This window comes from Maylandia zebra, linkage group LG20 (genome assembly GCF_041146795.1).
Source record: "Maylandia zebra isolate NMK-2024a linkage group LG20, Mzebra_GT3a, whole genome shotgun sequence".
Taxonomy (NCBI): domain Eukaryota; kingdom Metazoa; phylum Chordata; class Actinopteri; order Cichliformes; family Cichlidae; genus Maylandia; species Maylandia zebra.
In genome coordinates, this window is record NC_135186.1 from 31,428,177 (window position 1) to 31,447,084 (window position 18,908).

An 18,908-nucleotide genomic window follows, 5' to 3' on the forward strand; every position below is an offset into this window, starting at 1 on the left:
CAGATTACTGTCGTAATATTCAGGGCTTACGCTCTTTTTATGTCTCCCTTCTTGCAGTTGTTCCTGTGTGGGCTGCTGAACCTGCAGGAGAGCGGCCTGCTGACGGAGGTGGAACCCGCCAAGTTGTTCAGCAATATTCAGGAGATCGTCCGCCTCCACACCTCCCTTTGGACCCAGGTCATGCTGCCTGCCCTGAAGAAGGCTAGGCAAGCCCGGGCTCTGCTCGACCCCACTGACCTTCACCATGGTTTCAGAACGGTTAGTTTCAGACTCCACAGATGCAACAAAAGAGAATCCAAACCCTGCATGCACCCCCAGACAACAAAAAAGAAAGACATCTAGTTAATTTAAATAGTATAGAAACTTTATCTTGGTTTAAAGCATTGAGTGCATCTTTCCAAAGTCAAAAAATCCAGGGTTTTATATTTAATAAATAATGTAATTACCATGTAACTACATGTTCAATATAAAAGTGTGACTGATTATGTAACTATGACTCATATAAAGGTTTAGGTGTTTTATCAATTCACCTGATTAGTTGGGTTAAAGGTACACTGCACTGGATGCCAGTAAACATAAAATCTTGCTGTTTCACAATTTTTAAGCATAAATAGGATAAGAAACGTGAATTAGCAGCTAGTACGTCTTTGTTTTCCTGATGACAGAAGTAAATATGACGCATGTCTTTGTTTCTGTGTGTGGGTTCAGTTTGGCACCATGTTCAAGCCCTACATCCGTTATTGCATGGAGGAGGAGGGTTGCATGGAGTACATGCGCACGCTTCTCAGGGACAATGAGCTCTTCAGGACCTACGTCACGGTAAGGTTTCTCTTACCATTACGATAATCCTAGATGCTCTCTGCCCAAAAACTCATCCTTGGCTTTTCTCCTCATTTCTGATGCCTGACTTCCTGCTTTTGTCTGACTCAATTCAGTGGGCAGAGACCAATAAGCAGTGTAACCGTCTGAAGCTGGCCGACATGTTGGCAAAGCCTCACCAGAGACTGACCAAATACCCGCTCCTACTGAAGATTCTTCTCAAGAAGACAGATGAACCAGCAACCCGTGACATTGTCAGCAGCATGGTAAGAACTTGGAAAGCATTTAGAAAGTGCTGTTTTTCTCATTTACACTAAAGTATATGCTTTGACTGCTTGTCACCCTGCCTGAGGTCTGAATGCAAATGTATGTTTGTCATTGTTTTCCAATTAAGGTTGCCACAGTAGAGGGCTTTATCAACAGCGTAGACTCCCAGATGCGACAGCGTCAAGAACAACAGAAGCTCGCCACCATCTCTGCCCGTATAGACTGCTATGAGGCTGTAGAGGGGAGCAGTGAAGAAGTGGAGAAGGTAAGAAACACTTTACAATACCCCAGTGCCCTAAAATTAGACTTCATGTCAAACTCTGCTTCATGCCTTTATCTTTCCCCCCTCAGATCCTCAAGGAGTACAACCACTTTGACCTCATGGCTCCCATGAGAGATGTATCTCCGGAAGAGACTCGACAGCTGCATCTCGAGGGCGCGCTGAGGATGAAGGAGGGCAAAGACAGTAGGGTAAGATTGACTCGCATGACTGCTTGGAAACACACGATGAGCTCTTATCTTTATATTCAGATTACACGTGGATTCTCATGTTTCCTTTGCGGTTACGTAAAATCTCACAAAAACTGCAGATGTGTAAAACATTACAAGAGTTACCATAACTGAAATGAGTTTACTGTCCCCACAGATGGAGGTCTATTGTTTTCTGTTCACCGACCTGCTGCTAATTACTAAGCCGGTGAAAAGAGTGGAGAAAGTCAAAATTATCCGTCAGCCTCTCCTTATTCACAACGTCATCTGTAAGGAACTCAAAGACCCAGGTGAGTGCTCAAATACTGACTTTAACTCCTGAATAATATATATTTTTTGCTTTAATAAAGCAGAAAATCCAGGAAATTCTCACCTTTTGAGAAGCTATTTAATTATATAGGTGACTTTTCAATCCACAGAGTACTAAATTTTTCACGTTTTATGTCTCCTACAGGCTCTTTCATCCTCATCTACCTCAATGAATTCAAGAGTGCAGTGGCAGCGTACACTTTCCAAGCCAACAGCGCCACCCAGGGGCGAAGTTGGATAGATGCAATCTGCAATGTCCAGGTAGGATAGCAATGTTTTATTATAGAAAAAATATCGGCCAGCATCCAGATATGAGATTTTTATGTGTGGTTTTTTTTTTTTTTTTAATTTTTACTTTAGAAGCACAAATTTTTACAGTCATTTACATATTTAATGTAAATGGTGCTTTTCAATTTAGAACCAGCTCCAAAGGCTTCGCACTGAGGAGTTCCTCCGCCAGCAGGACAGTCAGAAGAGATGTATGGGGGATGGAGAAGAGGAGGAGGAAGATGAGAGCAGCAACTCCACTACAAGTTCCCCTTTGCTGAGTCACAAGGATCAGCAAAACTCAAGGTACTGAAGTGTAAAGAATAAAATCTGCTGCACTTTTGTAACATGAATAGAACTCTACACAAATTGTTTTCTTAAAATCTCAAACTATTCCTTAAAGTGATCCATTATTGTCTCTGATGTTTTCCTTACACGCTTTCTGGTGAGCTTTTTAAGTCTAACGTTCAACCAAAACTCTCCTTTCAGTCAATCAGACGGTTCCACTGAGACCCTATCAGTGATGGATGTCGATGAGCCCAGCGAGCACTCAGAAATTCCTGCTTCCAACATAAACCTCCAGGAAAGCGCTAATAAAGACTTGGATAGCGCTGTGGGTTCCCTTTCTGACAGGTCTGTGGGTCAGAAGTCGTCAAGTCCACTCAGAGTCCACTCCGCCATCTACACTGAGCACAATCAGGGCACGGGACCAGACAGTGAGGACCTGGACCCCCAGTGCCGCTCTCTTTCCATGGACAGCGCCTACGGTACCCTCTCCCCTGAATCCCTCCTAAGAGAACTGCAGCCACAGCCTGGCCAAAGTGAAGGCGAGGAGACTGAGGAGGAAGAGGGAGACAGGGAGAGTCAGGAGCCAGAGCACGAAGAGACAGAATTAGAAGAAGTGGATGAAGAAGAGGAAGAAGAGGAGGATGCTTCATTAGGGTCTCAGGTGTCAGTTGTCCAGTCCTCTAAACCTCGTCGGCGGCCTCATGTACACCCCCGACTCCATTGCCTCCTGGGGTTGTCCTCTCTGGCTCTATCCCGCTCCGAAGACAACCTCCTGCAACACTTTCATGGTAGCCACCCCATCTCCCACACACACTCCCTCAGCTCTGAGACGCAGGACCAATCGCTGTGCGGAGACATGGACACGTCAAAGCTGTCGCACAGTAAGAGCATGTCCGAGCTGGACCAGAACTCGTCAGTGGAAAACAAGGAGTTATTTTCCACTGACCTCGACCAGTCTGACGATTGCTTGAGCATTAGCTTGCCCTCTGACAAACTCAGTGCCACCCTGAGGAGGGCGGAAGCCAGGCATGGCCACGGGGCGCCCGACGGACAATGCGAGGATAACGATTCTCAGAGCAACAGCTCAGATGGGGAAGTGACTCCTTCTGCCTGCTTAGATAAGAAAGCCAAGTCAGCAGCGGAGGCATCGCCCAAAAAGAGAAAATCTCCAGGCCAACACAAGAAGCTGACGCTGGCTCAGCTGTACAGGATACGCACCACTCTTGTCCTGAACTCCACACTGACAGCATCGTAAGTCATTACTTCTATTATATAAGAAATAATCTGATAGTTTGAGAAGAAACTTAGTCTCACAGAGCCAGGCTCCTTGTGCCCTTCTGTTTTCAGCTGCATATTTATTATACATACAGGAGTGTTTTTGATCTCAAAGAAGGAAGTGAGGAAATGCTCCTAAATTTTGTTTTAGGTACTTTTCCTGAAAGGTATGTGTGTATTAATGTTATCCTTTCTCCCCCCAGGGAGGTATAACAGCTCTTCCAAATGCTGACTGGTGGCATATGGACATTACAAGGAAGAATCCCTATTTTATGAGGATGGACTGAACACACAAATGCACTCGCTCTCTTCCTGCCCTCTCCCTTCCTGTTGCTTTTTGGACAATGACTGTCCCTTTTTTTTAACATCACAACAATAGCAATCCATTTGTGTTTTTGATTTTGCTGTTGCGTTGGTTTCCAAATTACTCAAATGGGAGGGAGGGGCAGAGAGATATTAACTGCTTGCACTTTGCAACGGAAGTAGCATTAATGGGGGCTGGAACCTTAAGTTGGACTTTGGGCGGAGTACGTAAGGAGCCCCTACAGACAGGAGGCATCCCGGCGGAGGCCTTAAGACCTCATTACTGCACTCCACACCAGAGAAAAGGTGGAGCTGAGTCCTGCACTTCTCCCTTCTTCTGAGGTGAAAAGAGGGAAAACTAAATCTTGAAAATCTTCTCTACACGTGGCTGAACAAGAAAACGGCGCCTAAGACGAGCTCTTGATACTTGTACTAGTCCTGGTTTGCTTCAGAAAAGTAAAAAAAAAATTGCACAGTTATCTTTGTTAAGTAGAAAGGTCACTAATGAGTGAATTTACATTTACAGTCACAATGAATTTTTATTTGTACGTGTTTGCTGTAAAGACATCTGTGTGTGACTGTGAATGAATGTCTACATTTGACTTATGAGTCCAATCCTGACTGAACCAAAATTGCTCCCGTTCTATTACAAACACAAAGATGGAAGACTTGTAGAGCTGGTAGATTCCCAGCAAAAAAATTATTAAATAAATAAAAAGTGCAAAAAGGCAAAGCAAGTCCAAAGCAGCCAATCGCATATCAGCTCATAAAGACTTGATTCTTCTTTATTTGATTGTAGGTTGAACTAGTGAGAAGATATTCCTAAAAAATAGACAGAACATGTGTGACTAAAGCTGTTTTGTGGAATTTTCTGCACTATATAAAGGCTTGGATGGCTTACAAGCACACACAGGAACTGATTTATAGGAAAAACAAAAGGAGTGCACACGTGATTGTGTTTCTTGCTAGAAAGAGGAGGCTAAATAAAAAGTTTGGGGTGGTGACTCTCATTTTAGATGAATGGTGTTCTCTGGGAGATTTAAGGGGAAGAAAAAAAACAGTAAACGTAACATTCACACTGATGTTTGGCTTTTCAGATCAGTAATTACGGACTTTACTCAAAATGTTGCCCAAACCAAATAAGTTAAGTGTTTAGTTTTTTGTGTGTTTATGTAATATTTATTATGACTCATTTGTTTTATATATAAGATATTGTTTATATTGTTTGCTTCTGTGTTTTGTGATTTCTTTTTTTTTGGGTCAATTTAGTCTTAATATTTTTTTTTCCTTGCCAGGCATTAATGTGCTATGAACCAAAATAATGTGTTTCCTTTTTCAGTAATGACTATAAAGTGTCTTACAAAATAATAATTCAACACAGGCTCAAATACAGATACAATCCCTCTTTTTAATGGTTTAATCCAATGTAATGGAGTGATTTGAGGAGAGAGGCTGAATCTGAACGGCATGGCATTAAAACAACATGAACTGGTCAGACTGTTCCCGTCTCTTGTGTTCTTAACCGTGCACAGACAGCAGGTGGCGAAAGAACGTTGAGGGGCAAATTACACCAGACCGACCTGACCATGTGTGGCAGCAATTCATTAGATCAACTTATTTGATATAAGATCAGCAGAGCAGTGGCAGACGATGTATTGGCATATTTAGATTAAGTAAGAACTTAAATATATACAGTGCAGTGCGTGAATTACTTTTCTCTGAAGTTTGTGTAAGCGTTACCTTTTCACCTGTAACTTCAGCTTTGGTTTAGTACCATAAATATAATGGCAAAGCACAAATATTGAACTAGTTTTGAATGTAAAATGTTAACATTTATTGTAATTATAAGTATTAGCATGCAGTGTTGAAATGTGCTTTGAGCAAATAGACAAAGTAGAATTACAATGCTGCTTCAAACCACTTATATTCTACTTAGTTTGGGTTTAATTTGGATTCAAAGAGCATTTATATTTTCCAGTTAAGTTTCTGAGAACTCATTTGGATCACACAGTCAGTACAGCTGTCTGTCTGGGCCGACCGTCTGCTTCAAATTCCCAGAAAGTTCAGATGAGGTGAAATCCGACCCGTCTCAACAGTAAACGGTCCGACGAACATGTGGAGCATTAGACCAGAGCCTAATGGCCGAGAGTAACGGCCCGGCCAAGGTGTATTTACAGGTGATTATATCAGCTAATCGGTGGATTACAGCATGTTGAATCCACACAAGCCCCTGAGCTGCAGGAAAAAGACAGTGCGGCCCTGTGGGATTTTCTGTTTAATCTGGTCCCAGAATGCAGCGGCCCCTCCCATTCTCACATCTGGCCCATTGGGATTTACTGTTGTAATCCTTGATTTTAAAACAATTTTATTATGCTTTACTGCTGATGCGCTGAACTTTAATTAAATAAAATGCAGCTTTCTATTTTAGCTCTGAAGTAATTACACATCCCCGTTCTATTAGCCTCTGCTAAGTAAGTAAAGAGGTTGTGCCATGATGGCTGCAATCTGGCTAAAACCTATAGAGTATATGCAAGTACATTATGACACACTATAAAATATGAACAAGTTATAAGGTAAAAAAGGGATGCTGCAACACACCCGCGTTAGGCTTTTTTAACAACAACTGCTGAATAAAGATGCTATGAAGAAACATTTCTGTACCATCTCTTAAAGTACAGAACAGAACAGAAATGTGCATGAACACTAAACGGTGTAACTTTACTTACTTCTCCCTTTTTGCTTTTCTCTGCATGAAGTCTGGTGCAAATGTGCTGCGTACAGCTGGGGCAGCAGAGGGTTAACACCACTTGCTGTGGCAGATGTCAAAAACCATGCTGTAAAAAATGTCCGATTAACACAAAGGGGCACTTTGGCAAATCCTGATTATAGGAGCACTTTCATTTATTAAACTCTGCCAATCCTCTATACTCTTTCTGAGCGGGGATTAAAACCAGGTAGACACTATTGTCTATCTAAACAATCCCTCTTTAAGCTCTAGCCGTTTCCCAGTGGTCTGACCAGGCCTGGCTGGCTGGCTGCTTGCCTGCCTGTAATCTCAATAGGGGCTTATAGGTCACTACTACCACTACACATTTCCATTCATCAACATCATCCCCTCTAAAGGGACTAGGTGATTGGATTTAGGACATGTTTTACAGGGTCAGAAAAAAAGAGAACAGCAAACTGAAGCGTGTTTACAAGCGCTGTGCTGTGAAAAGGCCAGTGGACGAGTGGCAGCCATATGGAATGGATAACCCTGGGAACATCTGCCCTCGATCACAACCAACGCCACTAGACTGATGCTGGTGACCTTCAGATGGTGCAAAGGAACATCTGGTCCTTTTCTGCTCTCACGGAGCCCTGGAAACCGCATTAAGTAGACAAATAGCAACAAGCATGTCCATATGTTATCTGTAAAACTCCTTGCTATAAAACAGGGGCTGCATGAGGTCCACTCTGTGGAACAATGATCTAACAAACTAACTTTATAAATGCTTAAAAATCACAATTAATTAAACAATTCAACTATTGTTTAATAGTTTTTTATAGAATTTATCCACCATAAAATACTTTCCTCCACTAGTTTGTCAACAGTGCGAGCACAACCAAGCTCATGAAGGGGAAACAATCGGTTGGGGGTGAGAGAAGGAAGACAGGACAAAAGCTGCACTGTGGAAGAGAGCCAGAGATTAATAATAACAAGATGCTATATAAACACACAAAAACAGAAAAGAGGTCAGTGAGGAAGAAACAGTGCATCATGGGAAGACCACAGCAGCCTAGGTGTATTGCGGTGTAACTACAGGAGTGTTCAAGGTCACCTGATCCAGCCCCAATTATATGTTTTATTTAAAAGGAAAGTTTTAAACTTAAAAAAAAAATTTAAACAGAAAAGGCGACTCTCCAATCTAAACTGGAATCTGGTTCCACAGAAGAGAGGCCTGAAAGCTGAAGGGTCGACCTGCTATTGTACTTTCAAATATCCAAAGAGCCACAAGTGAACCAGCAGTCTCAGCGCAAAGTGCTCTCGTGAGCACTTGTAGCATGATTATTCAAGATCTTGTATGTGAGAAGGATTTTAAATTGGATTCATTCTGGATTTAACAGGGAGCCATTGAAGAGAGGCCAATATTGAAAAAATATGGTTTCTCTTTGTTATGTCAGGTTTCTCCTGACAGTGCTCTGGCTTACTCCCCTTTCTATGTGTCCCAGTGGCACATCATATTACACTGTAAAAAAAGAAATCTGTAGAAAAACTTCACGACTATTCTGTAAATGGTAAAATGGAAAATTCTGTAGATTTTACAGTATATTTTCACTACCTTTAATAACAAATGTCTGTTAATAGAAAAATGGAAAATTCTGTTTATATTACCATTTACAGACACTTCTTTTCACTGTAACTCATTTAAAATACTTCTTTATATCCTTAACCACACATTTCTATATAATTAAAACATGATTTACTTGAAAATTCTTGAATTTAAAATTAAATTAATCTGAGATAACAGTGCTGCTACATTACAGTTAAATATCCTTTTACTCTCATCACCTCAAAAACTATACTTAAATATAATGACACAATCCATCTCATCATAAAATGATCAAACAGCCAATATATGAACAAAGTAACTTGCAATCTTTAAAATCTTAGCATTTTTATCTTCCTTGAAATCAGTTTCAAATATGTTCATAAACATGCATTCAAGTGGCTCCAAAGTGTTTTCTTCAAACAGGATACCTGGCAAAGACTGACAGAAAATGTAACAATAATTAACAATATTTGCATATTTAACAATATCCTGAGTACATTTAAGCTATGATCACTGCCTTGTTGTTGTTTTGTCTCAGCCAAACAGTTAAGTTGTGGTTTGCATCCTTGTTTGTCCAACCATGACAGAGTATACATATATAGTCAACTCACCTTTGATTACCAAATTGCATTTACTTCATCAGTGAATCCAAGTGAACATTTGAGCTAGATTAACACTGTAGGGTCTTTATCCTACCATATAAAGTGACTTCAACAAGATTTATTTACTGTTAAGTAATGTTATATGAATAAGATCTAAAGAAGGTATCCCTGAAATTTGGGTTTATTGGAGCAAAACAGATGGATGACCACAGCCCTCAGCACAAGGCTGGCAAGACTTTCTCCCATATAATAAATAAATAAAACACAGAATAAAACATTCAAATAAAAATAGATCAAGACAGATTACTATACCAAACTTAAAGATTTACTGGATCTGTTCTGTCTTCTCTTGCTTTTAAAGAAAATGAGGAGCAAAGTATAATTAGAAGTGATGACAACTTTAAACTGTAAACAGCAGCTAAGTGAAGAGGAGAAGAAAAGTTTGACATATTCCACGACCGTTAAATATTAGAGAAGCCTTTGAAAAAGAGGCCACAGTTACTTTTCAAGCAAAAACTTCTGCTTGTGCTCACAGACTCTACATTTCAAAATTTTCAACAAATAAGACGATAATAAGGCAAAACTAAGTGACACAAGAGGCTAGGGCAGAGCTTCCCAAAGTGTGGGGCCCGCCTGGGGGGGGGGGGGGCGCAGAGCCATTTGTGTGTGCGTGCGTGTGTGTGTGTGCGCGAACATTTTTCTTGTAAAACAAAGGGGGGCCTAGCAAAAAAGGTTTGGGAACCACTGGGCTAGGGGAAGAGCAAGCATGAAGAGACATGCTGTGTGTGCACACACGTGTTCTCAGTGCCTCTCTCCATGTACCAGCATGACAAAGTCCACAATGCAGTCAGAATGTTCAGGCCATCAAGTTCCATCTGAGCTTTAAAGAAAACAAATTCAGCTTTTCCTTGAATTTAGAGTTGTTCAGTTCCTACAGGAACTTCAACAGTAGGGGTTAACGTGTTGCTGTTTTGTAAAGAACTTATTAGAGTCCCAGAATGATTTCTTCCTGTCTATACCTTGAAGCATGAACCATGAAGTTTTCACTTTTCCCAGTTATCTATATCGCTGACTTTAGCTCATTAGCTAGCTAACAGTCACAGCTGTGTAAAACCCAGAGAGAAGGAGACAATGTTACTATAATATTTATGAATACTGGTCTTTATCCAGCGCTGGATAAAAGTTGCATGTTTGTATACATTATTATTCAGACATTATAAATACACTGTTTAATTCAGACTAGTTCAGCACATGCAACCACAAAGGGAAGGGTGACAGTTATTCAGGTGATGATCGTGATCATCATCCTCCACAAGGCCTGTAACCCACACAAGGTCACTGATAAAAAGGCTGGCTGTTGGCAGAATGCTGAATCAAAGCATTTCAATAGAAAGGAAAAATCTGATAGGAAAAGGTGCAGAAAGAATAGGGCTGACGGCAGCATTCTTTTGAAAAATTGTTTGAAGAACTTGGGAGAGCATTATTAAAAACATTACCTTTTTTTAAGTCATATTCTACTGTTCTCATAATTAAAACAAAAAACAAAAAAGTCTCGCTCCTTTTTTTCAATGCCTGGAGGTAATCTTTTTATACTAATGTCACCATGAACTTCTTTATGATAACCCACCTGACTCTGGACGTCCTGGAATTGTTGCAGGAGGTTAAATAATACATGATCTATGAGGAATGAGTCAGTTAATAATTTTCTGCCACTATAAACGCTCAGTGTTAGATTACAGGAGAACACATGAGTTTATTTGAAAGACAAGCATAATAAAAAAAAAGCCATATAGTAAGTTTTGTTGTAACTGCTTGTTACAACAAAGCTATGCAGAGGATGCCCAGCAGAAGACCATACGAGCCACTGCAGTCAGCTAAGAATGCAAACTGAGGCTACATTTCACACAAGCTCATCAAAATGTACGTTTGGGGAAAAGAACATAGGAAAATGTTGCCTTATGTGATGATTTTACATTTATGCTGCGACAATGATCGGGTGGTGGTTGATCAGAAGTGGTTCAGACTGGTGCTGGTGGTGTGATGATGTGGAGGATATTTTCCTTGCACTTTGGGCTCCTTTCTATAAACTAGTTATTGGTTAATGCTACAGCCTACTGGAGTTTTGTTGCTAACCGTGTCCATCCCTTCATGACCAAACCGCACCCATCTTCCGCTGTCTGCTTCCAGTAGGATGAAGCATCATGTCATAAACCTCAGATCATCTCACACTGGTTTCTTGAACTTGACTGTAGCTTAAAAAGACTCCACAGTCAAGAGAACTCAGTCCATGTATATTCTACTGAAGTACTTCAGAACAACTTCAAGGTAATTTCATTTTACTTGAGTATATTTGCATATTGTTTAAAGTATTTAATCTCTCATTTCTGCTTTAAAATCTAAGGAATATGATCAACTTCAGCACTTTTACTCCAATGTTTGATTCACCCCACTGTTCATTAAAAGAGTCTAGGTTGAAAACATTTGCAGGTGGGTAAATAAATTGCCAACATCTAGGGCTTGACCTTTTTTTACGAGCTTTTATATGTCAGAAGCCCTAACTTATATTCAGGTGTCAACACCACATTTACCACAGAGGAGCTAAATAAAAACCAATCTGCTTTTAAAACTAACAGTTGTCATTGGTTAAAGTACCAAATCTGCATGATGGGTTGCATTTGGGTCAGAAGTAAATAGTGACTCCCATCCTCCCCCCCTCACACCACTGACAAAGATGGGACACCAGTCGGTTCAGGTATTAAACACAGAACACATTGTCAGATTAATTGTGTGATTGTGCTGTAAATATTAAATGTACCGGACTTACATTTTAATCCCTCTGTCCTCTAGTATTGCTTTGCTTTGAACGGGTTTCCATTCAATTTAGAAATGAGTGATTTGTATTTCATGTTTTAGGCTGCTGCCCTAAGAAGACAATATTGTAATTACAATAAGCTTCTTATACGCTGATACAATTATTGAGGTGAGGAGTTTATTCTGTTGCGTGAAAGTGGGACCTTATGCTCTTTCAATTTAGAAAACAACACAAGTTTGATGAGGATAAAGAAATTTGATCCCAGAGCATATGCCACGTCTTTGGGGAATTATTTTATGCCAACAGAGAACAGCTGGCGATACATTTATCACCTTGCTACTGTCTGGGATTATGTGGTCAACATAGCAGTAGTGTAAGAAGTACACAAATCCTTCACGTGCATAAAGTACTACAAATGCAAAATGCACAGTTTCAAGTAAAAGTCCTGCACTGGAGATAGTATGAGTATGGCCCTTTTGACTTATATCTTCATGCTTTTCATTATTAGATAGCAAATGAAGTATATTACTTCTTTTATTGTGAGATTATTAATGACGAAACAAAGAAAAAATAAATTCTGCAGCACAAACAATCTCTTTAAAACGTCTCTTATCCCAGCATTCTTGAACATATCATGGATTTCCAACTTTTTGGACCTTGTGAGCTAGTTAAATGAAACATCCCGGATAGTTTCTACTACTAAACACTCACAAACAACTGAAAAGCATTAAGGGTCCTGAAGCAGACACTTATTGTGAAAGGTCACAATCTATTTTTGAGGATGTGTTATAAGATTGTTACCTTACACTACACATATGAGACTTTAAATCAACATATTGTTGATTCAGTGTACAGATTTGACTGTTTTTTTTAAAGCATCGCGATAATTCTTTCTTTCTCTCCAATCTGCACGTCATGGAAATAATCGTTGCAGTCCTCACAGGCAGTCCTGCATGTCGTGCAGATGCAGCAGGGAGTCACTGCTTAAACATATCTGCATCAGTAACGGCACTCTAAAGTTACCATAACAGTGGAAAGGGACTATTTTTGCATTAAATACTTTAACTTTTAAAACGTCTATCCGCCTAATTACAGTCCCATACACTGGCTTTTCAGCACAGTAATTGTACTAGTCATGAAGTATCTTAGAGCCCAGTATTAGTTATTTCACTCCAACAGTGGGAGCTGAATGTTTCCTTTTCACCGCTGGCACAGAAAACGCGGAGGACGAAAATGAAGACGTGTGTCTTTAAAGGGTTAACGGGGGAGGAGGCGCAGCAGCGGTCAGCTCGCCTGGGTGGAGTGAACTTTAGATATGTAGTACAACAAATTAGCCAGGAGGAGAGCGGTGTGGCAGAGTGAAAACCCCCTAAAAGACTAGATTACGCGCTTAAGAAAAAACCCATCCTGGCCGGTAAGAGACGCTCCAAACACTGAGCTGAGATGAGTGATGTGAGCGAAGAGTCGCTGCTGGATTATTTCTACTCGGCCGGGGGCGACTCAGGCAGAGTCAAAAATGCAGATATACTGAGGACATTTAAGCCTTTTATTGGGCACAGTGACTTGCAGTTACGTGGTAAGTAACCAGAGGTTGTATCGTGGATTTAACTCCGTGGAAATATTAGGCGGAAAAAAAACCGGGCAGATGAAATGAGATGAGGTCGTGCTGCATCATTAGAGCGGGATGGCAAAATACCAACTGACCTCGTGTTAGTATGACAGTCCTCATAGTAAGACTAACATTTATCTTTTGGTTTGTTTGTGTTTTAAACACGCAACATCCCCTTTGTCTGCTTTAACAAACGGCTTTGGGGTCGTTTTCATTGTTTTCAGTTGGAAAGGAGACATCTGGTTTACATTAAAAAGCCCCTCCAATGAGTTTCAGCAGGAATTGTGTCATTTCCTCCCTCGGGCACGTTTCTAACTCAAACAGAGGACCCGAGCCACCCCATCAACAAAACATGTCACTATGCAGTGTCACAAGAAGGCCCCGTGGCGGCTCCTCAGAAATGAAAACGACCAGTGGTTATAACTAATTATTACTTGGCTTTTATGCACCATTTGAGCCCAGGATCAGTGTATTTGCCATAGAGACTTTTTCTCCTGTTCTTCTCCACCCACCCACCTACTACAGATGCTTATGCAATCATGTCCTGAGTCACTGCTGACACCACGATTCTTCTGTTATTGGGTTTCTGCAGAAAAAAAAAGTGTTTGGGAGTAAAGTTGTGTAACTCTATGTACTCATAGATATGCTTAGCTAAAACAACATTCTAACATTCTGACAAATAACCTCACTTTCATAGAAGATATCGGAACTATAGAGAGAAAGGGTAACATTTTAGCTACAAATTATTTGAAAAAGTTACACCTTTAAGCATTAAAATATACCGTATGCCTTTGGCAGACAGAAGGTTTGCTTTGACTGCCTTATTTGGTCTGGTGATAGCCTATATATAAAGATGGACATAACCAGCATGAAGTCATCCACTGTGTAGTGCAATCGTGTTATGAAGCCTCAAACCCTTTATTATACTTATTTTTTCCATGTCCTTAAGTGCACTTGCTGCCAGATGAGCCACCTCCTACTGACCATTAAAAATCTGTTTCTGCATTGGCTTCCCTTTGTAGACCCTGTATCCATATCCATGTTTTGTAGACTGTGGGTTATGACTATAATCGGTCCATAATTTAATTGGTATATTTATTGACTGGATGAACTAACTATTTTTATCAGCCATGGGTTACCTTCAACCAATGACATCAATGACCCATAGAGAATGAAGACGTAGTTGGAGCAGTTTTGAAAGGGTTGACTACACTCAGCATAGCTACGTAGGTAATTATCAATTGATAATTACCTACGTAAAAACAATTTTATATAGAAGCACATTCATAAGCAGTCACTTTCAAAACCTTACAGGTTTTAAGCTTCGTGTTCGTTGACACGCCCAAAATACCCATAGCTTTGAACTTATTGGCCAGCAGTTCCTTACAATGGCTTGATTAACATGCTGCCATAGACTGTGTGGTAGCACTGGGCAGAGACAGATAATTAACAGTCAACTCTAGCAGAAGGAAAAGAAAATGGAAAGATGGATTTTCATTCTTTTCTTCAGGTTTCTTATTGTTAGAATCATATGGCTGCATTATAGAAGATTTCACTCCCTGTACAGTGGAGTCCTTGGGTCCTGCACAACTCTGTTGCTTGTGAAGCTCGCACACAAGAATTTCACTCACATGTGCTGTACCAATGTACCTGCACATGTGATGTGACAATAAAAGTGATTTGATTTGATTTGGTCATGAAGAGGAAAATTAGCTATAAATAACAATACCACTTTTGTTCAAGACTGTAAACATGTTTATTTCAGCAGTAAATTGTGGCATTTTAACATATGGGTCTCTGGAGAATGGCTTGCTAAAGCGGCCTCTGGAAGATCTCTTGGCAAATGTGATTGGCTTAATTATTTTTAGACTGCACACAAAAGTCACAGACAAAAGAAACAGAACTCTATGTAGGTGTGACTAACTGAAATACATACCAGCAGGTATTTAAAGCAGAAGCAACATCTCATACCGTTTTTGTGTATTGTGCAAACAGATAAAGCAAAGATTTAACAGCTCAGGGAGTTATGAACTAAACAATAACAGGCGTCTGTGTCATAGAGTGGCAGCACCCGAACTAAACGTGCACATCAAACTGGTTTGGTGACATAAACACAGTTAAAGGTGTCACTTGAAACCACTTGAAGTTAGTGGTTATATCAGACCACATGAAGCTGCAGCACGGTGTATCAACTTAATAGCACGTTAAGGTTTATGAATACATTTTCTCTTTTCTCTAACAGGAGGATTATTTGTTTTTATTTTATCTTTTCAAAAGCTGTGCAGCACATCTCTTTTGTGTAGGTGTGCCTGCTAAACTAACAGCTGCGAGTAAGAGCACGTCTCACGAAGGCAAACAATGAGCTTGTAATGCTGTATCTAGTCCCTGTTCAGCAGTGATTTTACTTTTGTGACTGCCTGGAAATGCAAACATATTTTAACCTTCTCAAATGATTATCCAGAGTGACCTTGTATTGCAGTTGCCAGCATGCACTGTCCAGATGCTGCATCAGCACTGCAGTTGTTGACAGAGGTTTAGAGAGCTGCTTTGATGCTCTGCCATCTGACATCGCTGTCCAATTAGAAAAGTGCTTCCCACACATTTAAAGTCTGTCGTGGCATGCGGTTGCAGCTTTTCCTCGTGTAATTGTGGCGATAGTGTTTTAATCATAATTAAGTCCACATGCATGACTGGATGTAGACCTCTAATGGGGGCGTTTTTGTGCGTTTTTTTTTTAATCAGACAACAAATCTGGGGCAGCTGGTAAAAGTGTAGCAGTGTTTGAGGGGAGGGGGGTACATGAAAGTGAGTTTGTGCGTGGGTTGCTTGTTTTTTTGCAGACCTCTGGCTAACAAGTAACTAGCACATACACGATGTTACCCACTGTGCCATGCAAGGAATTCTTTTGTTTAGGCAGATGTAAGTGGCCACTTCCTTTGGATTTCCTGTTGTTGCAAATGCGAACTTTGCAACTGTCTCCCTACAAATGTTCTTTCCGTCCACATGAGGAAAAGGAAACGCTCCAATTGTCCCGAGCCGCATACTCACATAAACACCTTGGCGTGAATGGAATACCTACGTCTGGAAAGGTTTATGTTTGCGAAGCCGTCCTGGCTGCCTGATGATTAGTGTTAGCTTTTAATCACACTTTCTGCACAAGCCTGATATCTGCTCACTGGTGTAAACAAAGGGCAGGAAGCTTTATCTGATCAGCTCGTCACTTTGTTTGGTTCTCACAGGAAAGATTCACTGTAGGTTTTCAAGTGACTCGAGTTTTTAGCCTAAGGGATAAGTTAAATTCTGTTTACATATTTGGCTGGAGGGGAACGTATTTTCTCTTTCTTTAAACTGAAGATTGTAAAACATCTGCTCTGCCAGTAGTGTTCTCATCCAAACCTCATTTGTCTTGTTACTTCAGATAAAGTAACAGAACCCAACAGCTTTACCGGCAGACTCACAAACAACACATCTAGTATAAACACTAGAAATATATTCAGCTCCGTTATTGTGCTGTTTAATAAATATTATCTATTGTGCATCTTTGGGTATCTTAAGGTCTATGTACGCAAAACACATTCTTCTTATTGTCTTACGTCCAGCATCCACATCACTATAACAGTGTTTTGTGTCCTTTTTTCCATCCTTATTTGACTTTTTGAGTATTGGAAGCACTCATGTTTTAAAAAAAACATTAGAAACTATATTTAGTTTCCTGTTTTTGAACTCAAATATTTTTTCTTTTGCAGCCAAATACCGAGAGGAATTCAAGCTAATCATTGACCGAATCGCTGTGGTGAAGTCTGAGAATGTAAGTAAACTACTCAAATATTTTTACCTTTTCTGGGAAAAGTTATTCTCTCATTGATTTTCCAGTCATACGTCTTACACAGAGGCCATGCTGTGAAAGGCTCAGCGGAACCATCGTGACTGAACAAGGGGTTGTCCAATCTGTTCAATCTTTGTGTTTTGTAGAACCGTTTGTACCCACTGGTTTCCCCCAGGGGACACAGCTGCAGTTTGTGTTTCTAGACACTATTTCCATGAAGCGTTCTCATATGTAGACTAAAAATTCCTGCAAGAATAAACAGAGTAAACTCATCTGAGTTATAGATTTGATGTTTCTTTCTTGAAGAAACACTTTGAAATGAACTGCACGCTTATCTGTGTGATAAATGTGAGGATACAGAGGGAGGTCTGGAGACTTAGCTCGCTGATCACTCTTTAAAAAGAAACACCTATCAGCAGCTTTAAAGTTCAGTAAATGACAAAATATCAAACCTGTGTAAATGTGCAAAAGAAGACGTTTAAAAACAAATTTTGGTGCTCTAACAGTTTCTTTTGGCAAATGCAGATACAAAATGCTAATCCCTGTAAACCAGCAATGTGTCGTTTTTACATTTATGTTTATCAGATTTAAACAGACTAGATGTAAAAGGTTATTTAATGGCTTACTGTGGAGTTTCATGCCTTTTGATGGAGCACGGTTGTAATTTTTTGTAAAGAAACTAATTTAGTCCTGGGTTTAACTTTGTACTTAAAGCTGCACTAGATCTAATCTAGATGAGCCCTCCTCCTGCAGCTCCCCCAGTCTGTTCTAAACTACACAAATATTTATAGTACAGTACTGACCGGATCTGTTCTGAAAAAACAAAAAACAACAATCCAAAAAACGGTTTGACCAAAATCTTCACAACAGTTAAACTTTATAAATCCTGAAAATTGGAAGAAGTGCTGGCGTGTTACATCCTCTCAGATCACTTGAATCACAGCATGCTAAGAGACAGGCATGTGTCTCATAACTCCTGGTCCTATACATAACAGCCTCTGTGGGCCCCCTTCTTTTCTTGATCCATATTTCTCACACGTCTTCTGATATATTTTTTTAAACAAAGAATAAGCCAACAACTGTGCACAACAATGTGTAGTGGTCCTAAAGATAGCCAGTAATCAAATGTTTGTTTATTTATTTAAAATTTTTTATAATATGTCTATAAATCTATATCATTCAGTCCTCATTTCTCACTGTAGTATAAAATCACTAATTGTTAAATGAGTTTTGCTTTGAGAGGTCAAAAAGTGACCACCTAGGCCACCGTGATTGTAAATAATGTGCATATATATATATATTTTTTTCATATTTTGGATGGACAGAAACATTATGTGCATATTTTGATAATATCTTTAGAATTTAAAGTAATGAAGGAATGAATGAACTGTAAAGCACAAATTGCAGTACCTTGATAAAGTATTAATAATAATAGTAGGTTGAAATGCAAAGTTAGGTTTATGATTTCCTGTTTGTGCTCCTTTTATGTTAATTAAGTACCCAGCAAATATTTTTTAATTAATTCAGAAGCATTGTCATCGTGACATTTTAAAATCCTGTTTCATCTGCCTGGCTGGTTTCCTCAGGCCTTCTTTACCTCACAGCACAGCTGTTAAAAACAATGGGTCCAACACACGATAAAGGCTAATGCTGCCTTATGTTAGCACTGCTAAGCTTTCTGTTGCTATTGCTAATTGCTATCGATATATGAGTAACTTTTAGTTGCCAC

General features: G+C 39.9%; 2 protein-coding genes across 5 annotated transcripts in view; both read left to right on the top strand.

The window, feature by feature from the left end:
• Positions 1–5,510, top strand: part of plekhg5b (pleckstrin homology domain containing, family G (with RhoGef domain) member 5b) — a 76,628-nt gene extending 71,118 nt beyond the window's left edge. For all 4 annotated transcript variants that reach the window (XM_004560337.6, XM_076878217.1, XM_004560338.6 and 1 more), the window contains 10 exons: positions 58–258; positions 709–819; positions 936–1,085; positions 1,214–1,351; positions 1,438–1,557; positions 1,733–1,865; positions 2,030–2,145; positions 2,303–2,457; positions 2,641–3,690; positions 3,918–5,510. In XM_004560337.6, the coding sequence (XP_004560394.2) occupies positions 58–258; positions 709–819; positions 936–1,085; positions 1,214–1,351; positions 1,438–1,557; positions 1,733–1,865; positions 2,030–2,145; positions 2,303–2,457; positions 2,641–3,690; positions 3,918–3,927 (2,184 nt within the window). In that variant the 3' untranslated portion in view covers positions 3,928–5,510. The remainder of the gene's footprint in view (positions 1–57; positions 259–708; positions 820–935; positions 1,086–1,213; positions 1,352–1,437; positions 1,558–1,732; positions 1,866–2,029; positions 2,146–2,302; positions 2,458–2,640; positions 3,691–3,917) is intronic.
• Positions 5,511–13,023: 7,513 nt separating this feature from the next.
• LOC101463755 (uncharacterized) overlaps positions 13,024–18,908 on the top strand; it is a 29,520-nt gene continuing 23,635 nt past the window's right edge. Inside the window, exons 1-2 of the mRNA XM_076878218.1 lie at positions 13,024–13,320; positions 17,100–17,161. Coding sequence (XP_076734333.1) covers positions 13,188–13,320; positions 17,100–17,161 — 195 coding nt within the window. The 5' untranslated portion in view covers positions 13,024–13,187. The remainder of the gene's footprint in view (positions 13,321–17,099; positions 17,162–18,908) is intronic.